General features: G+C 44.1%; 1 protein-coding gene across 2 annotated transcripts in view; it reads right to left on the bottom strand.

The window, feature by feature from the left end:
* Positions 1-17,710, bottom strand: part of GNA12 (G protein subunit alpha 12) — a 75,870-nt gene that overhangs the window by 20,087 nt on the left and 38,073 nt on the right. The window contains exon 2 of one of the 2 annotated variants that reach the window (XM_019757537.3): positions 15,837-16,052. The exons of the other annotated variant lie outside the window; for it this stretch is intronic. Coding sequence (XP_019613096.2) covers positions 15,837-16,052 — 216 coding nt within the window. The remainder of the gene's footprint in view (positions 1-15,836; positions 16,053-17,710) is intronic. 2 annotated transcript variants of the gene reach the window in all.

Below are 17,710 nucleotides of genomic sequence, written 5' to 3'. Positions count from 1 at the left end.
TGTTGTTGAGTTGTAGGAGTTTTTAAAGAAGTATGTTCTTGATATTAACCCCTTATCAGGTATATGATTTGAAAATATTTTCTCCGAGGCTGTAGGCTGTCTTTTCATTCTGTTGGTTGTGCCCTTTTGAAGCACAAAATTTCTTTCAGCATTGTTTTATAGTTTTCATTCACAAGTCTTTCACTTCCTTGGTTAATTCCTCAGTATTTTATTATTTTGATGCTATTGTAAATTGAACTGTTTCTGTAATTTCCTTTTCGGATTGTTCATTGTTAGTGTGTAGAATTGAACTGATTTTTGGTTGTTGACTCTGCATCCTGCTACCTTGTTGAACTCTAACAGGATCCTGTGGAATTTTTAGGGTGAACAGATACTTTTACTTCTTTTCCAATTTGGATGACTTTTTTGTCTTCTTCTTCTCTAAATGATCTGGTTAGAACTTCTGGTTACTATGTTGAATAGAAGTGGGCAGACTTGTTTTGTTCCTTATCTTAGAGGAAAAGCTTCCAGTCTCTCACCACTTAGTATGACATTAGCTGTGGGTTTTTCATTTATGGCTTTTATTATTGGAGGTAGTTCCTTTCTATTCAGTTTGCTGACTGTTTTTATCATGAAAGGGAGTTGGATTTTGTCACATGCTTCTTCTGCATCGAGATGATTGCGTCTCTCTTGGTCCTTCACCCTGTTATGTGGTGTATCACACTGCCGACTTTCACATATTGAACCATCCTTGCAGTACTGGGATAGCATTTGATCATGGTGTGCAATCCTTTTAATATGCTGCTGAATTCAGTTTGTTAGTATTTTGTTGAGGATTTCTACATCAGTGTTTACAAGGAATACTGGTCTGTTGTTTTCTTTTCCTACAGAGTCTTTGTCTGGCTCTGGTATCAGGGTAATTATGGCTTCGCAGAATGAGTTTGGAAGTGTTCCCTCCTCAATTTTTTGGAAAAGTTTGAGAAGGATTGCTATCAGTTCTGTTATAAATGGTTGGTAGAACTCACCAGTGAAGTCACTGGGTCCAAAGACTTCTTTTGTTGGGAGATTTTTGATTATTGATTATTGATCCTTACTAGTTACAGGTCTATTCACATTTTCTATTTCTGTATGACTTAGTCTTGGTAAGTTTTGTGTTTCTAGGAATGTGTCCCATTTTAGCTAGGTTACCCAATTTGCTGGCATACAATTGTTCATAGCACTCACTTGTAATCCTTTTTATTTCTGTACAAATAAAAGTAATGTCCCCATTTTCACTTCTGATTTTAGTAATTTGAATCTTTTCTCTTTTTATCTTAGTTCATCTAGCTAAAGGTTTACCAGTTTTGTTGACCTTTTCAAAGAACCAACTTTTGGTTTCATTAATTTTCTTTACTGATTTTCTATTCTCTATTTCATTTATCTCTACTCTTTTATTTCCCCCCTTCAGCTAGGTTTGAGTTTAGTTTGGTCTTTTCCTAGTTATTTAAGTTGTAAAGTTAGGTTGATTCAAGTTCTTATTTTTAATGTAAGCATTTATAGGTGCAAATTTTCCCTTTGCCCTGCTTTCACTATGTCCTATAAATTTTGGTATGTTGTATTTTTAATTCATTTCTAAGTATTTTCTAATTTTTCTTGTGAGTTATTTGATCTACTGGTTGTTTAAGAGAGCATTTTTTAATTTCCGTAAATCTGCAAAAATTTTACTTCTGTTATTGATTTCTAACTTCATCCTGTCACGGCTGAAGAAGACACTGTGTCCGACATCTTTTTAAATCTATTGAGACTTCCTCTGTGGCCTCACATCTGGTCTATCCTGGGCAATGTCCCACCTGCACTTGAGAAGAACGTGTATACTGCTTTTGGGTGGTGCTCTGCATGTCTGTTAGTCTAGCTGCTTTATTGTGTTACGTCCTGTTTCATTAATCTTCTGTCTGACTGTTCTATCTATTATTGAGAGTGGGTATTGAAGACTCCAAGTATTGTGGTAGAACATTTTCTCCCTGTGATTCTCTCAGCTTTCGCATCATATGTTTTGATGGTCTGTCATGAGGTACATGAATGTTTATAACTGTTATATCTTCTTGTAGTATCGAACCTTTTATTAATATGCAGTGTCTTTCTTTGTTTCTTATAACCTTTTGTGATTTAAAGTCTACTTTGATATTAGTATAGCCACCGCTATTCTCTTCTGGTTACTATTTACATGGAATATGTTCTTCCATCCTTTCACTTTCAATCTATTTGTGCCTTTGGGTTTATAGTGAGTCTCCTGTAGACAGGATATAGCTGGACCATGTGTTTTTTATACGCTCTGCCAATCTTTTTTTGATACACAAAGGGAAATGATAAAGGAGTTTAAACATTTCACTATAGAAAATCAACTCAACACAAAAGAAGACAGTCATGCAGGAAATGAGGGGACAAGAAAGTGACAAGGTGTCCTTTTAGACTTAGCCATTTGTCTGTCTTTTTATACAAACCACTTTCAAATATGAATGAAACCAAACTACAAAAACAAAAATATGTATGAAGCCCTTGGTTTTTTGCTTTAAAAAAAGAAAATGTTGTACATAGTTATGAAGCTAAATCTGCGTTAAAGAGCCAACTTCTTTCTTGGGGTTTGGTTTATGGTACATGCACAGTGGTTGGCATAGTAAGCACTCAATATGTGGGTGTCACTATTTATATTATTATTCTCAGTAAGATTCTAAAAACGGTGTGAACTGTTGGAGTCCATATACTGACAGCCCTTTTAAGTTTGGTGGTAATATGCTTGTCTTATATAATTTGGACTTTTTATTATGTTATGAAATATTGCCACTCTATTATGAATTACTGACATTTTAAAGTTTTTGACTAGATAATGTATGTGTATAATACGAAATTAAAAAGGGGGGGGCACTGAAGAAAATTTTCTCCCACTTACCCAGCTGTCCTCTCCAAAGGTAACCATGGTAACTAGTTTCTTGGGTATTAAGTTTTATTGTAACAGGCTTGATCAAGTTATCCCTTTCCTGGAGTTAGTACATGGCTTCTTCTTTATTTTACAATCTTGTTTTGGGTTAAATATTACCATGTATGTTGATGGAATGAGACAGAGCCAGCCTGAAGTGTCTTGGAAGACTAGGATGTAAGTAGGAAGTTATGGAAGATAAAGAGTGGGTCAAGAATAGCACAGAGGAGGAGAAAGAACCTGAAAATAGAGCTGTGCTTCCCGATTCCTCTTAGTCACCAGAGTTCAGGGAACCGTTGCGCCTGTGTCTGAGAGAGCTGAGCAGAAGTCTGTGCCAGCTCCACTAACAGACATGGCAGAGCAGCAGACCCGCTTGGTCTGCGTCCTTCTGAGAACCCTGGAAACAAACGGCCCGCCTGTGTCATAACCGGACAGCCTTTCTAAGTGGGAGGTATTCTCAGGAAAAACATCGACTGCTCAGTCCTGCCTATTAGAGGGGGAGGAGCCTGCCTTTCAAAGCCTGTCAGGAGTGGGAGGGGCCTCAGAGGTTAATCAAGGACTCTCAGCACTAGCCAGGCATGAAATACCTAGGGGACAATCCATGCAGAGATGGGGGCTCCCACCAGAGACTGCGGAACAAGGTTACCTGGGGGGCCACTGCAGCAGAGGTCCACAGCTAAGCGTGATGGCTGCTGGGTTCCTAGTACACACATGTGCAGTGTAGGGCCCAGGGCTGTCGTGTGACTCATGCACCTTCACTGGCATTCTTATTAGTGATGGCTCTTTTAAAGAAACAGTCATAACATTGTGACTTATCTCCAAATCACTTCTGTGGCAACTTCACAACTCCAAAACACAACAGAGAACACACACACACACACACACACACACAGAGACGAGATGATAACACACACACGTTACCATCCCATGCTTGTATTATCTTGATTGTGGTAAGGGTCTCATGGTATATACATATGTTCACACTTACCAAATCATACACTTTAGATATGTGCAGTTTATTGTGTCAATTACACCTCAACAAAGCTGTTAAAGTTCTTTCTAAAAATAAAATATTCTGCATTTAAAGGACAGGGGAGTATGTGACAAATTTTGAAGACACGTTCTATCAGAAGAGGTGTGAATAAAAACCTCCAGGGCTAAAACGCAGAGAATTCCCTTATGACCAATCACGCCAGCGCGGCAGGCTGTTTAAGGACTGTTACCTTGGCGACAGCTCTGTGCCTTTCCTGGGCCTGGTGCTTCTGCCTCAGAGCACGTCCACAGACAGTCTTATGTTGGACAGCACACCTGGGAGGCTGGTAGGATGGCTCTTCCTTCACTGATGAGGAAATGCGGGCCCGGAGGCCGGGTGCAGGCCCCTGAAGTTAGTGGCGGAGGATAAAGCAGGACTGCTGGCTCCCACCCTGCAGCCCCCCTTCCCCCGCCCCCCACGCTGCCCCCAGCTCCACCCAGACAAGCTCTGGGCAGTGCCGCCAGCTGCGGTCTTCTGGCTAGAGCATCCCTCCAAGTGCCACAGCTGCCATGACACCAGCAAAGGGCAGGAATGCAAACCCATGGGCTCAAACTGGGTGGAGAAAGGTATCCCGGAAGAGAGTGAAAGGACAAAAATATTTGAAATATGAGAACTGTGAAGGAGAATGAAAAGGAGAGAGATGAAAGAGAAGGTGGCTGGATCAGCAAGCTGACAGCAGAGCCTGGCTTAGACAACCTCATGCAACACTCAGTCGGAAGCAAACCAAGGAGGCCCCAGGGGGCTGGGGAGTGACAGGCACCTGAAAAGCACTGGTGACTGCAGAAGGAAGGCACTGACCTCCTTGGCTCAAGCGCAATGAGGTGTGAAGCCAGGACTCAAAGGACAGTCACATTTGGCTTGAGACACGAACTGTCTGTGAGACATCCAGGCCCGTCCCATTACACGGCTGGGGAAGCACAGCTCAGAAATGAGCTCTGGGGCGTTTGCTAAGTGCCCCAGAATGACGCCAAACACCCCTGCAGTAGACCACAGCCAAACTGAGTTCTTTTACATGGACTACTGCTTAAGGGATGAGATCAAAGCCTCCTTAAAACAAGTCCCAACCAGAACTGCTCATTCCAATGTGATGGGTCCCACAGGGAGGCAGCGCATCCCTCCACCAGGTAGGTCTTCAGACGCCCCAACTAAACGGCATCAGGAACAGAGCACACACCCTGCCGTGAATAAAAGTTATACACGCTCCTACCGCAATGAAAATAAAAATAATTTTTAAAATGGGTTTTCAACTATAAACATATATAGAAAAGGAAGATAACTGAGTAGTTCAGGGGATATATTTTCTCCTAAACAGACAGACAGACAGACAGACACACACACGCACGTGCTGCCTCTGAGCCTGTTCCCACCTGATGTGTGAGGGACTTTCCATGTCAACACACACAGAACTTTCTGTTAGCTCTTCTAACAGCAGCGTGAAGTGTGGTCTATATTCCAATTTACTCAACCCATACCTACTGGAGGCCATTTAGATTATTTCCTTTTGTTTTTGCTTTTATAAGCAATACCACCGACATCCTTTATAAATAATCTTTGCATATTCATCTTATCATATTCTCCCTTTCAAGTTCTTCTTCTTATTGTAAATTACAGCCTAAGATAAGAAATGTGCATAAAGGATAAATGTACAATTGAACTGAGAAAACAGCCACCACCAAGGCCTAAAAGGGCCCACGGCCAGCACTTCACGTGCCTCCTAACACGCTGACTTCTGGAAGCCGCCCTTATGCTGATACTGGTGCCGACATGGAGCTTCTCCTTGTAGCCTTATCGCCTACGGATGGTGATGCCATCACCCGGTACGCATGTGTCATGTGGACGAAAGCACAGTGCCCTGTCCTTTCATGTCTGCCTTCTCTGGGTCAGCATCTCAGTACTGGGTGTGGGGAGCGGTCCCTCTGCTCGTTTGCACTGCAGTCCTCAGGAACAAAGACCACGGATTGTCCCGTGTCACTGCTGAGGGACACTCGGGTGGTTTCCCCTTCTGGTTTCTAAACCGGGTGTACCACTTTACACTCCCGCCGGCACCAGGGCGGGTGGGGTTCCTGCTCCTCCATGTGCTTGCCAGCTCTTGGAACTGTTACAGATTTTCATTTGTGCAAATCTGGTGCGCACATAATAAAATCATTTCCTCCTCTCAGTAATGCTGCTCAAGCCTGTAACCCACTGTTCCACTGAACTGCCTGCTTCTTGCGAACTTGTGCAAGTGCTTTAAATATTCCGGACACTTCTCCTTTGTAGGTTACAGAACCTGGTGCTGTCCTTGGATGAACAAAAGTTCCTAATTTGATGGTGGTCAAATTATTAAACTTTTCCTTTTGCATTTGCACTTTTAATGACTTCAGAAATTCTTCTCTGTACCAAGATCATGAAGACTTTTCTATATTACTGCCTAAAAGATACAAAGTTCTGTTTTTCATATTTAAGTGTCTATCATTCATTTGAAATGAGGTGTGTAATGTATAGGAGTCCAATTTCATCTTTCTCTAGGTGGTTCCGCCAATTTATTTACCTAACTCTGCACCAATACCTCCACTGTATTGGTTAGTAAAGATTTTTTTAAAAAAATAATCTTAATATCCCCTTTATTAGAGAAGGCTTAGCAAACGTTTTCTGTAGAGGTCCAGCTGGTAAATATTGTAGGCTTTGTGACCCACATACAGTTGTCTTTATTGCATATTCTTTTTTTCCCAAGCCTTTAAAAAATGTAAGAAACATTCTTAGCTAGGGGTCCAAAACAAAAATCACCCACATGAAAGTTAGCCTGCGGGCCATAGTTTGCTGACCTCTGAGAAGATCACGTCCCTCCCACTTTATTCTTGTTCAAAAGCAGCTTGACATCATCAATCCTCAGGGGAATGCAAATCAAAACCACATCGAGAAAAATAAAACAAAGCTGGAAAATTCACACTTCCTGATTTCAAAACTTACTACAAAGCTACAGTAATCAAAATTGTGTGCTACTGCCATTAAGGATAGACATATAGACTAACTGAAGAGAATCGAGAGTCCAGAAATAAACTCACACATGCATGACCAATTGCTTTTCAACAAGGGTGCCAAGACCATTCAACGAGGAAGGAACAGACGGTCAACAAATGGTGCTGGAACAACTGAGTGTCCACACGCAGAAGAATGAAGCTGGACCCCAACCTCATTCCACAGTCAAAAATTAACTCAAAACGAATCAACAACCTGTAAGAGAACCACCTAAATATAAGAAGAAAACAGAGGGGTAAATCCTCTTGACCTAGGGTTTGGCAATGAATTCTCAGATTTGACGCCAAAAGCATGACCAACAGAAGAAAAAAGTGATAAAGTAGTCTTCGTTTTTTTTAAGCTTCAAACCCTCTTCTGGAATCACTTCCCTCATGCCGGAACTGTAGTCCCTGTGTTCCTTTGTGAGGATTTGCTGATGCCCACCTACCTCTCACTCTGTCTGAAAACGTCTCTGTACTGCCTCAGTTTTACAGAATTCCGGACTCACTCTCACAGGCACCACCTCAAGGGAGTCACTCTTTGTGGCTTCTGTTGTTGCTTTCGGGAAGAACGCTGTCAAACTGTCACACCCTGAAAGATCATCTCTACCTTTTTCTGCGGCTGCTTTTAAGACTTTTCAGCCTTTGGTTTTCTGTGGTTTCACTATGTCATGTCTAGTTATAGGTTCCTTTTTATTAATCTTGCATGGAATTCACTGGGATTCTTGGTTCTGTGGCCTGGTATGTTTTACCAGTTGTTAGCTCTTCAAATATTGTCTCTGCCCCAGTCTTCTATTTTTCTGTAACTCTTGCTTAAATGTACATTAGATTGTCTCTTTTAATCTACCATCCCTGTCAACCTATCTTTCATATTTTCCGTTTTTGTCTCTCTCTTCTACATTCTTTTTTTTTTCTTCTACATTCTTAATACTTTCTTCCAACATTTCTTCTAGTTCATTAATACTCTCTTTTATTGTGTTCAAACTACTGCCTAATGTACCCCTTGAGTTAATTTTGGTTTTTGTGCTTTTTAATTCTAGAAGTTCTGGTTTGTTCTTTTAAAATATATTATGTCACTTTTATTAGTAACAGTTTCCCGTTTTTCCTGAAGATATTTAATTTTTATTTTTTTAAACACATGAAGTATAGTTGTTTTAAAATCTGTGTCTGATAAGTCCAATATCTAAAGACTGAATTTGTTTCTGCTGTCTGTTGTTTCTTTCAATTCTAGGCATTCTGTTTTGTTGCCTTGTGACTTTGGCTATCGCTGTGATGTCCCAGTCCTTAAAAACATCATTTGTGGGGAATCTCCAACATTTAGGATCAAAGTATTTTTTCCAGAGGGTTACCATTTGCTTCTACCAGGAACTTGCATACACTACTGTCGGGCATCACTTAGAACTGAATTCACAGCGTTGGGGGTTCTTGGATTCCTCTTGTGCATCTGGGTGACAAGTCCCCAGGGGAGCCAGCCCACAGGTGGGTTTTCTTTTGCCTCCCCCTTGCTAGCCCAGGCTCTGCAGCCAGGTACTGCTCTCTACTCTCCCCCTGCTGTGGGTTTACTTTTGGTTCCTTCCCACACTCTGAGGTCCCGGCTCATTACAGAGGAGTCTCCTATCAGATTCCTCAGCTTTGGCAATCTTAAATTTCTATCTTCTTTTGAGACCCTGAAGACTCTGTCAAAAATTATAGCTCAGGTTTGTGGTTCAGATCACCAAATGTCTCGGGGAAAGATAGCTCCTAGGGTTCTGCTTATCTCTCGAGGCTGTCTCTCACTTAGGGTTTGGCCTGGGGATTCTTTATGATCTTGTCAGCATTTAGATGCTTTCGTAAATATTTTTAACATTTTATCTAGCATTTAAAATTATTTTCAGCATCAGTCTCTGGATAATTAGTCCACTGTAACTAGAAGCTGGAAATATTACAAATATTGCTTTAGGAGAAATTCCTTGGCAAAAGATTTACTGCCAGAGGATGTAACACTACGTTGTGACACAAACTGAGAAACTGAATCACGTTACGCTCCTGCCAACTATGTATGATGGCACCTATTTCCTATGACCTAGTCAGCCCAGGGCGTCACTCTTTATAATCGTTACCAGTCTGACTGACAACACGTTCCCTCATTCTGGCTTTAATTTGCATTTCCATGATTGGTAGCAAGGCTGGTGATCGTGTTTCTTCTTTTACTCACTTAACTTCTGGGGATAAGTTCTTCATTTATTGATTCATAAGCGCCCTATCGTGCAGGCCTCAATTATTTCACACACTCTTTTAACATACTAAGAATACCTTCATTATATGTTGCGATCCCCCCCCCCCCAATTTGTCATTTGCCTTCTTAATTTCCTTTATGCTGACTTTTGACAGACAAAAGCTAAACATGTTTACTCAGTTAAATCCATTCTTCTTTTCTTTTTGTATTTCTGGCCTTGTTGTCATGTAAAATATTCCATTATTAACTCTACTATAAAATATATCACATTTCCACCCTGGGGCATTATGTCACTGGCTTACAAATCCTCCAGACATAAAGCTTTATAGCAACGTTTTCCACAAGGATCTATGTTAAAATGCATAACACTTCATTTTTTCTCTAAAGGAGTAGATTTTCAGAGGTCTGTGAGTACATAATACTACTCATGATTAATGAAACGAAGGGGAAAGACCGCGCTCAGAGGCAGGAACACGTAAGTTTCTCACCAGCCCTCATCCAAGAATAGCAAATACCTCAGCTTCCTGCTTCTGTGTCCTCAGGCAAGAGCCACCCCAGAGGAAAACTAAGTGTCGCCCCTTCCAGACTGGGATCAGGACCCAAACAAGCCGCGGACAACGAAGTTCTCTGCATTCTAATTTGGCTGGGCCCGCCATCCGCTAACTTCCTCACTTTAGGCAAATTGTCTCAATATCAAATAGGGGCTTTGGTTAGTGAAAATCTCAAGTCCCTCCAACTTTAACACTAAGTTTTAAGAAGGCTGAGATTTCCCCCATGTATCTATCATACTATGAAGGCAATTTAGTTTGAAAGGTTAAAAATTTGCACATACACAGTACCAAACCAAAATTAAGAGAATCTCCGATTTCTAGTATCTGAACTAGAACTCCATTCTCTCTAGAAATTACTCACTGGTTTCTTACATTGCCAAGCTCCACTCTAAGATAACAATGACGGGTCTTCGCGTACGTGCATGTACATGTGTGCGTATGCACGTCTACTACATAGACAAGGTGTACATGGAACGAGTATGAACTGAAACTAGCTGACGGGGCGCCACCACACCAGGGAGACCCAGCCGGGAGGGATCTCAGGGGCGCTGTGATGAGTGACAAACGCCAACCTCAGCAGGTCACATACTATCCGATTCCATGTGCACAGTATTTCCCGATGATAGAATTTTCGAGATGGAGTGCAGATTAGTGGCTCGGGGATGAGGGTGCCAGAAGAAGGAGGGGCTGTGACCGTAGCAGGGTAGCAGGAGGGCGAGCTCTGCAGGGACAGTTCTGTGTCTGTACAGCAGTGCTGGCTACACAGACCTACACACGTGAAACATGGGACAGAACCACACACACGTCGTACTGCCGTCAATTTCGTGGTTTTCATGTACGACGTAACTATGGGGGAAACTGGGTGAAGGATGCAAGGGACCTTTCTGTACTGTCTTTGCAACTCCTATGAATCTGTAATTACTTTAAATAAAAGGTTTTGTAAAAAGAATTAGAAAAAATGAGCGCCTGACGATAGACTAGTACAAATCAAGAAAAACTTGTTCCCAACAGAAAAACAGAAGCACAGGATGTCAACAGCAGTTCTCAAAAGAATCAATATAAATGGCTAATAAACATCTGAAAAGAACCAATCATCATGGAGGTTTGGCCTACCGGCTGGTACAAATGTAAGAGGAATGAAAGAAGCGCGGCTGAGGGCGGTGGGGGTCCTCCCAGCCGGTATGAGAAAGTACACGCGAAAGGAACATGAACTGGAACTACTTCCTGACTTCAGTTCCCACTAATTAAACCCCATTAAATACTAATTGAGACTTTAGCACACAGCTCGTCCCCAAACAGCTCAGAATGGGACTGAGCTTCAACAGGGTGAAGAGGGGGAGGTCCTCTCTAAACTGCTGCAACCTTTCCCTCCACATTCCTAAGGGTAAGACCTGAAGGAAATGAAGGTACCTGATCTCCGCAGAGACGGGGATGTGTGGTCTGAACTGTGTGCCCTGGACAGAGCACGGATCTCGGGAAGAAAGACACCAGACCCACTGAGATGGCTGATGCCAGGAACACAGGGTTTCCCTCCCGAGGCCTCACACTCCAGGGGCTGGTTCCAGACACACAGAGACAGCCTGGAAACCACTCACAAAGAGAAGTGGACTCTCCTCCAGTGTTCTGATTTTAAAATATAAAATAAAATCCTGGGCTCCGTATCAGCGAGCAGGGCCGACGCCAAGGGCATCGTTAAGCTGGATGGGCAGTGAGACGAGATGACCCCCACGTTCCTCTCCGATTCTAAGACATACAGACCTGAGCACTTCTCATCGCCTCCATCAGTGTCACACTGATGTGAATGAGCCACCATCACCTGTCACCTCAATCACTGCAAAAGCCTCCCTGTTTCAATTGCTAACAGTGCTGCCACAGCGGTCCTCCTGAGCACAAATCACTCTTCTGCCAAAAGCTCAGCCCTCCCCACGGCCCCTCGCTCTGCTCTAGAAGCTCATCCCCTCCCGCCCCGTCTGTTCACTCGGCTCCGTCTCACACTGGCCTCCTGCTGCGCTCTGGCACAGTAAGCTTACTCCCACCACAGCCCTTTGCACGTGTTCCTCTCCGGGCTAGACCATCTTCCCTCTGCCCCAGGACACCTACACAGCCTGCTCTCCCACCTCCTGCAGAGCTTTCGCAGATGCCACTCGGGGACGCCAAACACAGGCTTAAACAGTATGCAGCCTATTTATCAGCCTAGACTCCTCTCTGTCCACAGTCTCTGAGTTCCCTCACACACAGAATATACATATATGCTTGTATATATGCACACGTGCGCACACACACTCTCCTATTAACGTATTGACTGGTCTGTCTCCCCTTGTCAGAAAGTCAGCTCCACACAGGCACGGGTTTGTGTTTGGTTTGTTGGCTGCTACTTCCCCAGGATTTGTAAGAGTGCCTGACACATGGTGGCTGCTCCACAAATATTTGCTGAATGACTGAATTCCATATAAAATTTAAAAAGACACAGAAGACTGAAAACGCAGTTCTGAGGACTCTCACAGATTATATTATGTGCTGCCGTTAAGTGTCTCCTTACATGTAAAAAGAGTTAAAATAACTTACAAACCCATCTTTGCCCTTCCTAGAGGCTCCCCGCTAAGCACTGACCCGTCCCCGTCATCTCGGGCAGAAGGGCCCTGCCAGCTTCTCCTCTGTGACAACTGGCCGGCCGAGAAGCACATTTAACAGCCTCCCTGTAGGTGCGGCCACGTGACCTTGTTCCAGCCGCTGAGATTCACCAGGATTGTGGATGGTGCTCGCAGGAAGTCGCCCTAAAAAGAAGAGGGTGACTTCTTCCGTACCCTCCTTCTTCTGTTTGGGACGCAGTCAGGGCCAAGCCTGAGAAGGAGCCAAGCAACAGGACCACCTGGGCAGGGTCTGCACAGAGACCCACCCTATCACCCCTGCACTGGCCACCTCTGCACCTCTTTCATGAGAAGGACAAAAACAACCACTGCCGCGCTGGGCTTTCCACCACATGCAACCAAATGTCACAGCACTAGTGCAGACACCCAGGAATACTTCCATCTGCTCCAAGCAGCAGGGGACCACCATCGTTCCCAAGTAGAAAGATTCTCTGAAACCTTCCAAACTGTACCAGAAACATTAGAGGTTGAAGGCACTGTCCTCATCACACTTCCTGGGGTTCTCCTGTCCTCCTCTCATCTAAATTCTTAGATTGCAGTACTGTTAAAAGCCAAGTCCACAGGGTATCTCAATAGCAGAGAAAAGAGGCAAAGGCTTACAACTAATGCCAGGCGGCCTGGGTCAAACTCAGAGGGGCAGAGACGACTAGTCGTAGCAGAGCCTTCAGAGACAGTGGAAGCCTCTTCGTTACCCCAAACAGCCCATGGACAGAGCTTGCGTCTGCCAGGCATGCTGCTACTTCAGGTCTTATTCCTGATCACCCAGCTACCATGAAACTGTTCCTGGAATAGCTGAAAGTAACTGCCAAACCATTAGAGGGGGTTTCTTTCTTAAGAGGACATGGTACCGGGCACAGAAAATGCACAAAACTGGGTTCAGTATATGTCACTTTGTTTCTTGTGGCCTCAAAGAAAGTTACAAAAAGTTACTGTAGCTACAAATCACCTCATCTTCCATTCAGCCCAGCCCTCTAGTGTCTGAAAAGCTTACTGAGAAAGCTCGGGGAAAGTACTTTGAAATTCAATTAAAATAATACCAGCAAAAGCAAGGGCAAGTTTCCAAAGGAATGTTAACCTGTGGTATCAAGCCTTTTTGAAAAGCGATTGGCTCTTTCTTTTCTGAAAAAAGATGTAACTACCACACAGCATAAGCTGATGTTTGTTTCAGGAACGCAAAGGAGTTTGGGGTACGACTTTATGCCAGAGCTTTACCAAAGAAGCATTCCAAGCCTGAGAGCGTGTAAACCATGTTTCCACAGCCCTGAAAAAGCCCACACCCACCGGGGTGAGGGATGGGGGGCAGACGGCGACCAGGCAATTCTGCCAACACAGATGGAGCCTGTGAGCTAATGCGACTGACCCAGAGTCGTCCTGAAGCCCCAGACATCACAGAAACTGAGCACAACACATAGGATTTTATGTTAGGAGCTGGGATGCTAACCCCAGCGGTTCTTTTCCAGGTAGCAAGTCCCGGAGTGAGCCGCAGGCCGATTTTCCTCCTCAAGCTTTGCCCTCATTTGGTTCTAAGGCAGCAGCGCCTGCACACAGCGTGGGGTAGCGTTCCTCTCCATGTCAAATCAAGCTGATAATCCAGCCTTTCTTAGCAATCTTGGGTAATGTTACAAAGACCCAATTCCTTTAAACATGACAAGAAAAACAATCTGTGTAATAGCAGACTCACTTGGACTTCCAGATATTAAGAAACACTGTGCTATCAACATAAAGTTCTCTGAACTGGGTCTCCGACTCCATCTCCAAAGGGACATGAAGACATTTTCAAGAAAACCCCTTCTTCTGCTGCCACTTTCAAATAAAAATCGAAGAGATACAAAAAATGATTCACAATTCAGTGAATTTTCTTTAACACCCAAGAAGTGTGAAGCAAAAAGTATCAGAGGTGAGGAAAAGGTGCTCACACCCCCTACGTGTGTCCAAACCCCTGCCCCCATGCAAAGACTCCCCAACATTGGAACCAGTAAATGTTTGGTTCATAATCGGGCAAGAGGAAGTCAAGTGATGACTCTAACAGAGGTACAAACTCCCAGGATAACTGTCTAATCCTGAGAAGAAAAGACACCCCTAACCTATACTAACAATGTTGTTAAATGTAGCCGATCGGCCACCACTTCAAGAGAACATTATGAAAAGCAAAAACTGGCTACACTGATTCAGTCAATTCTGTGCCTACTGATTTTCCAAGCCAGCTCACACGGCATGTTTGGAGGGAAGTACGATGATGAAATTGACAATTAACCAGATGAGGAAAACAGCTGTGCAAAAAAAATCCAGTAGCGGTAAGTCATGAGGTCAGTCTCAAAACCACTTCTGCCCTGGTTCAGGTTCTCACGGTCTCTTAACTGGACTCTGGAAGAGCCCACCATCTGGCCTATGCCTCAGCCTCACCTACCTTCCATCCTCCTTGTGCACTGACAGTGAGCTCTGGAGAAACTGCACACCAGATCTGGTATTTTGGTGCTTTAACCCTTCCAGGGTTTCCTCTGCTTACAGGCCATTCCAAGCTGCTTGGCGGGGCACATGGCCACATGGCACACGGCTGCTACCGCGCCCACCTCCCCACCATGCAGCCTGCGTGCCTGCTCCAGGGGTGGGATGTGGTGTCGAGTTTACCGAGCCTAACCACCCCTGCGCAGTATGTCCCTGGTCACCGTGCCATCCCCTCCTTGCTATTGTTGCCACTTCCCGACCACAGGGGCAGCCAGACCAATGATGATCAAGCCCAGAGAAGTTCTAATGGCACCTAAGCCCCTGCTCAGCCTCTATCCCAGACTTCGCCAGGGCCTGGCCATCAGGCTCCTTTCTCACTGAAGCCGCTCAAGTCAGCAATTCTGCTACTTGCACACGAAAGCCTGCTATGGGATGCGGCTTCTGTGCAGCCTGCCCGACTCTCCAGGGGCCACATCCAGACTTTTCTGGGTATAGACTCATATCCTAAATGAATCTAAATGACAAAGAAGACTAGGCTTTTTGGAACTTTCAGACCTTAAAATGAAAGGAAGGATCTGAAGGAAACAACCTGCAGAGGATTCAGCTTAGCTTCAAAGATATTGATCTAAAAACATTCGTGTCTTGAAAGGCAGAATCTGTACATTGCAAGCTGGAAAACTGTTTTAAGGAAGCATTAATTTCCTACAATGAACAAGATCTAAAAAAATTTGAGCTCCTTAAGGATTCTTAAAATATTAAAGACCGGTGTAAGGTCTTTAATATTTTAAGAATCCTTCATATTCCTGAACAAAAACATTTACCTAGCTTGAGTAAGTTAATTTTGCTCCCTCTTGAATCTTCAGGCAGCTTAATTTACTCTTGTGGTACATTTTTGTTGTAGAATTTTAGGACTTAAAGCAATTTCCAGCTTGCCTGTATTGTTAAGGCCATCCTACAAAGGTCCAAATGAGTCATGTGGGACACAGTCACGTGTCCCAGGAAGAGGGCTCACTCACCAGCTGAAACTCACTCCTCCGGCTGAAGGCTTCCCGGATGCCAGAGTCCCTCCAAAGCGCGCTCAGAGCAGGGACGTACAGCTGGAAGGTGGCCGGCTCCACAGGCAGTCCTGCTTTGTTCTCAAAGGCCATGAGGAACATCGCATGCTTTTCGTTCTCAGAATACTGCCACGGGATCCCGAGCTTGTCTCGTGCATCAACAAGAACCTTTGAGCCCTGGGAAATAAAAGAAAGAAAGAAGGATTTCATTGTGCTCCGAAGACTAAAGCACAATGGAGAACCTCAATATGGGCACTGGCTGTCATACAGCAGGAAACTCACAAGCTACCAAGTTTGTAACCGGAATCGGCCTCTTGGTTCATCTGGTCAGGGCACAAATGTCTCAATTCCTAGGAACACGACCGTACTGAGACATGTGTATACACACCACACACAGGTTTGCCTTTTGTTGTCAATCATGTGGAAAGATCTAGGAAGGGACACAAATGAATGGGAGAAGAAGTGGCAAAAAACTGGCAAAACAAATGTTGGAAAATGAACCTGAACCACGTCAGAGACAATGTTTGAAAACCACCACCACTACTAGTACTGCCGTTATCACTGAAATCAGACAGCTACTTAATACCAGAATACGATTGCATGTCCCAATCAAAAACGAGTGGAGAACATGCAAACACAGGCAGTTGTGGTATGAGACAGGAAAAGACTAAAATGTGACTCAGACCAGTGGCCGCCCACTGACACAGGAGCTGGGGGAGCCCGAGCTAAATTTAATACAACCATTGTCTGTGATGATGAGAAACGACCCTTCATTCTTTTGCTTATTTCCTCAAGGTTAAAAATAAAGTGGGTGTTTTCTGCCTTTTTCTTACTTCACAGACAAGGTCAAGGGGATGGACAAACAGTCTACACGGAATCAGCCTTAGGAACAACCCAGCCTGTCCTGGTGATAGTGGTCTCATCTATGGAGCCATTCTCAGATTAGGGCTTCAAATTAGCAGCACATATCTACGGGCGTTTGTTCCTGAGTTCTCCTGAGGGCACCACCGATCCTGGGGTGAGCAAAGAACAGGGGGGCCCTATCTGGAAAAGACTTCCTGGGCACAGAGCAGGCTGGGGGACCCAGAATGATGGTCCCCGGCACAGAGAGCAGCAGGACATCTCTGCCCACTTGGCACTTTCTTAAACAAACAAACAACCCAGCTTCACTGGACTATCAGTCACACAACATATAATCCCCCCATTTACAGTGTACAACTCACTGGCTTTTAGGCAGTTATCCTAAAACGTTTCCCCATTCCCAGCACCCGGGGCCTTTTTCATATCACCGCTGTAGCATCAGTTTGGAGCTTGTCACTTCCATTTCTGCCTTGAACCACTGGCTTGAATGGTAACAGTGACCAAAGAGAGTAGCTGCAATCTCTCCTCCAGACATGGTGGACTAGGGCTATCTAGTTAAGGACGTCCCTGGAAGTTCCCTCATCAGGAGCCACGCTCATCTGTTATCAGTGACATGTCCAGTCCTACTGACCCACCAACACATGTTCAATGCCTCCTTGGGGCAAAGTACCAAGCTAGGCTCTGGAGGAAAACAAAACATTTATGAAGCAGTGTCTCATCTACAGAAATTCAGAATTTGGCTAGAGAGACAGACTGTGAAGTAAAAAAATTAATACCCATTCATGATAAAAATGCTCAGAAAACTGGGAATAGAGAAGTTCCTTAACTTGATTAAAAAAAAACCAAAACACTGGCACAAAACCCTACAGCTAACATCATAATTAATGGTGAAAGACTGAATGCTCTCCCTCTAAGACTGGGAGTAAGACAGGAATGTCCACTTTTATCTCTGCTATTCAAGATGGTACTGGAAG

Source organism: Rhinolophus sinicus, chromosome 5 (genome assembly GCF_057876585.1).
Source record: "Rhinolophus sinicus isolate RSI-liver-muscle chromosome 5, RSI-T2T, whole genome shotgun sequence".
NCBI lineage: Eukaryota > Metazoa > Chordata > Mammalia > Chiroptera > Rhinolophidae > Rhinolophus > Rhinolophus sinicus.
The sequence above is the reverse complement of the archived record's forward strand: the minus strand, read 5'-3'. Positions and strand labels throughout refer to the sequence as shown.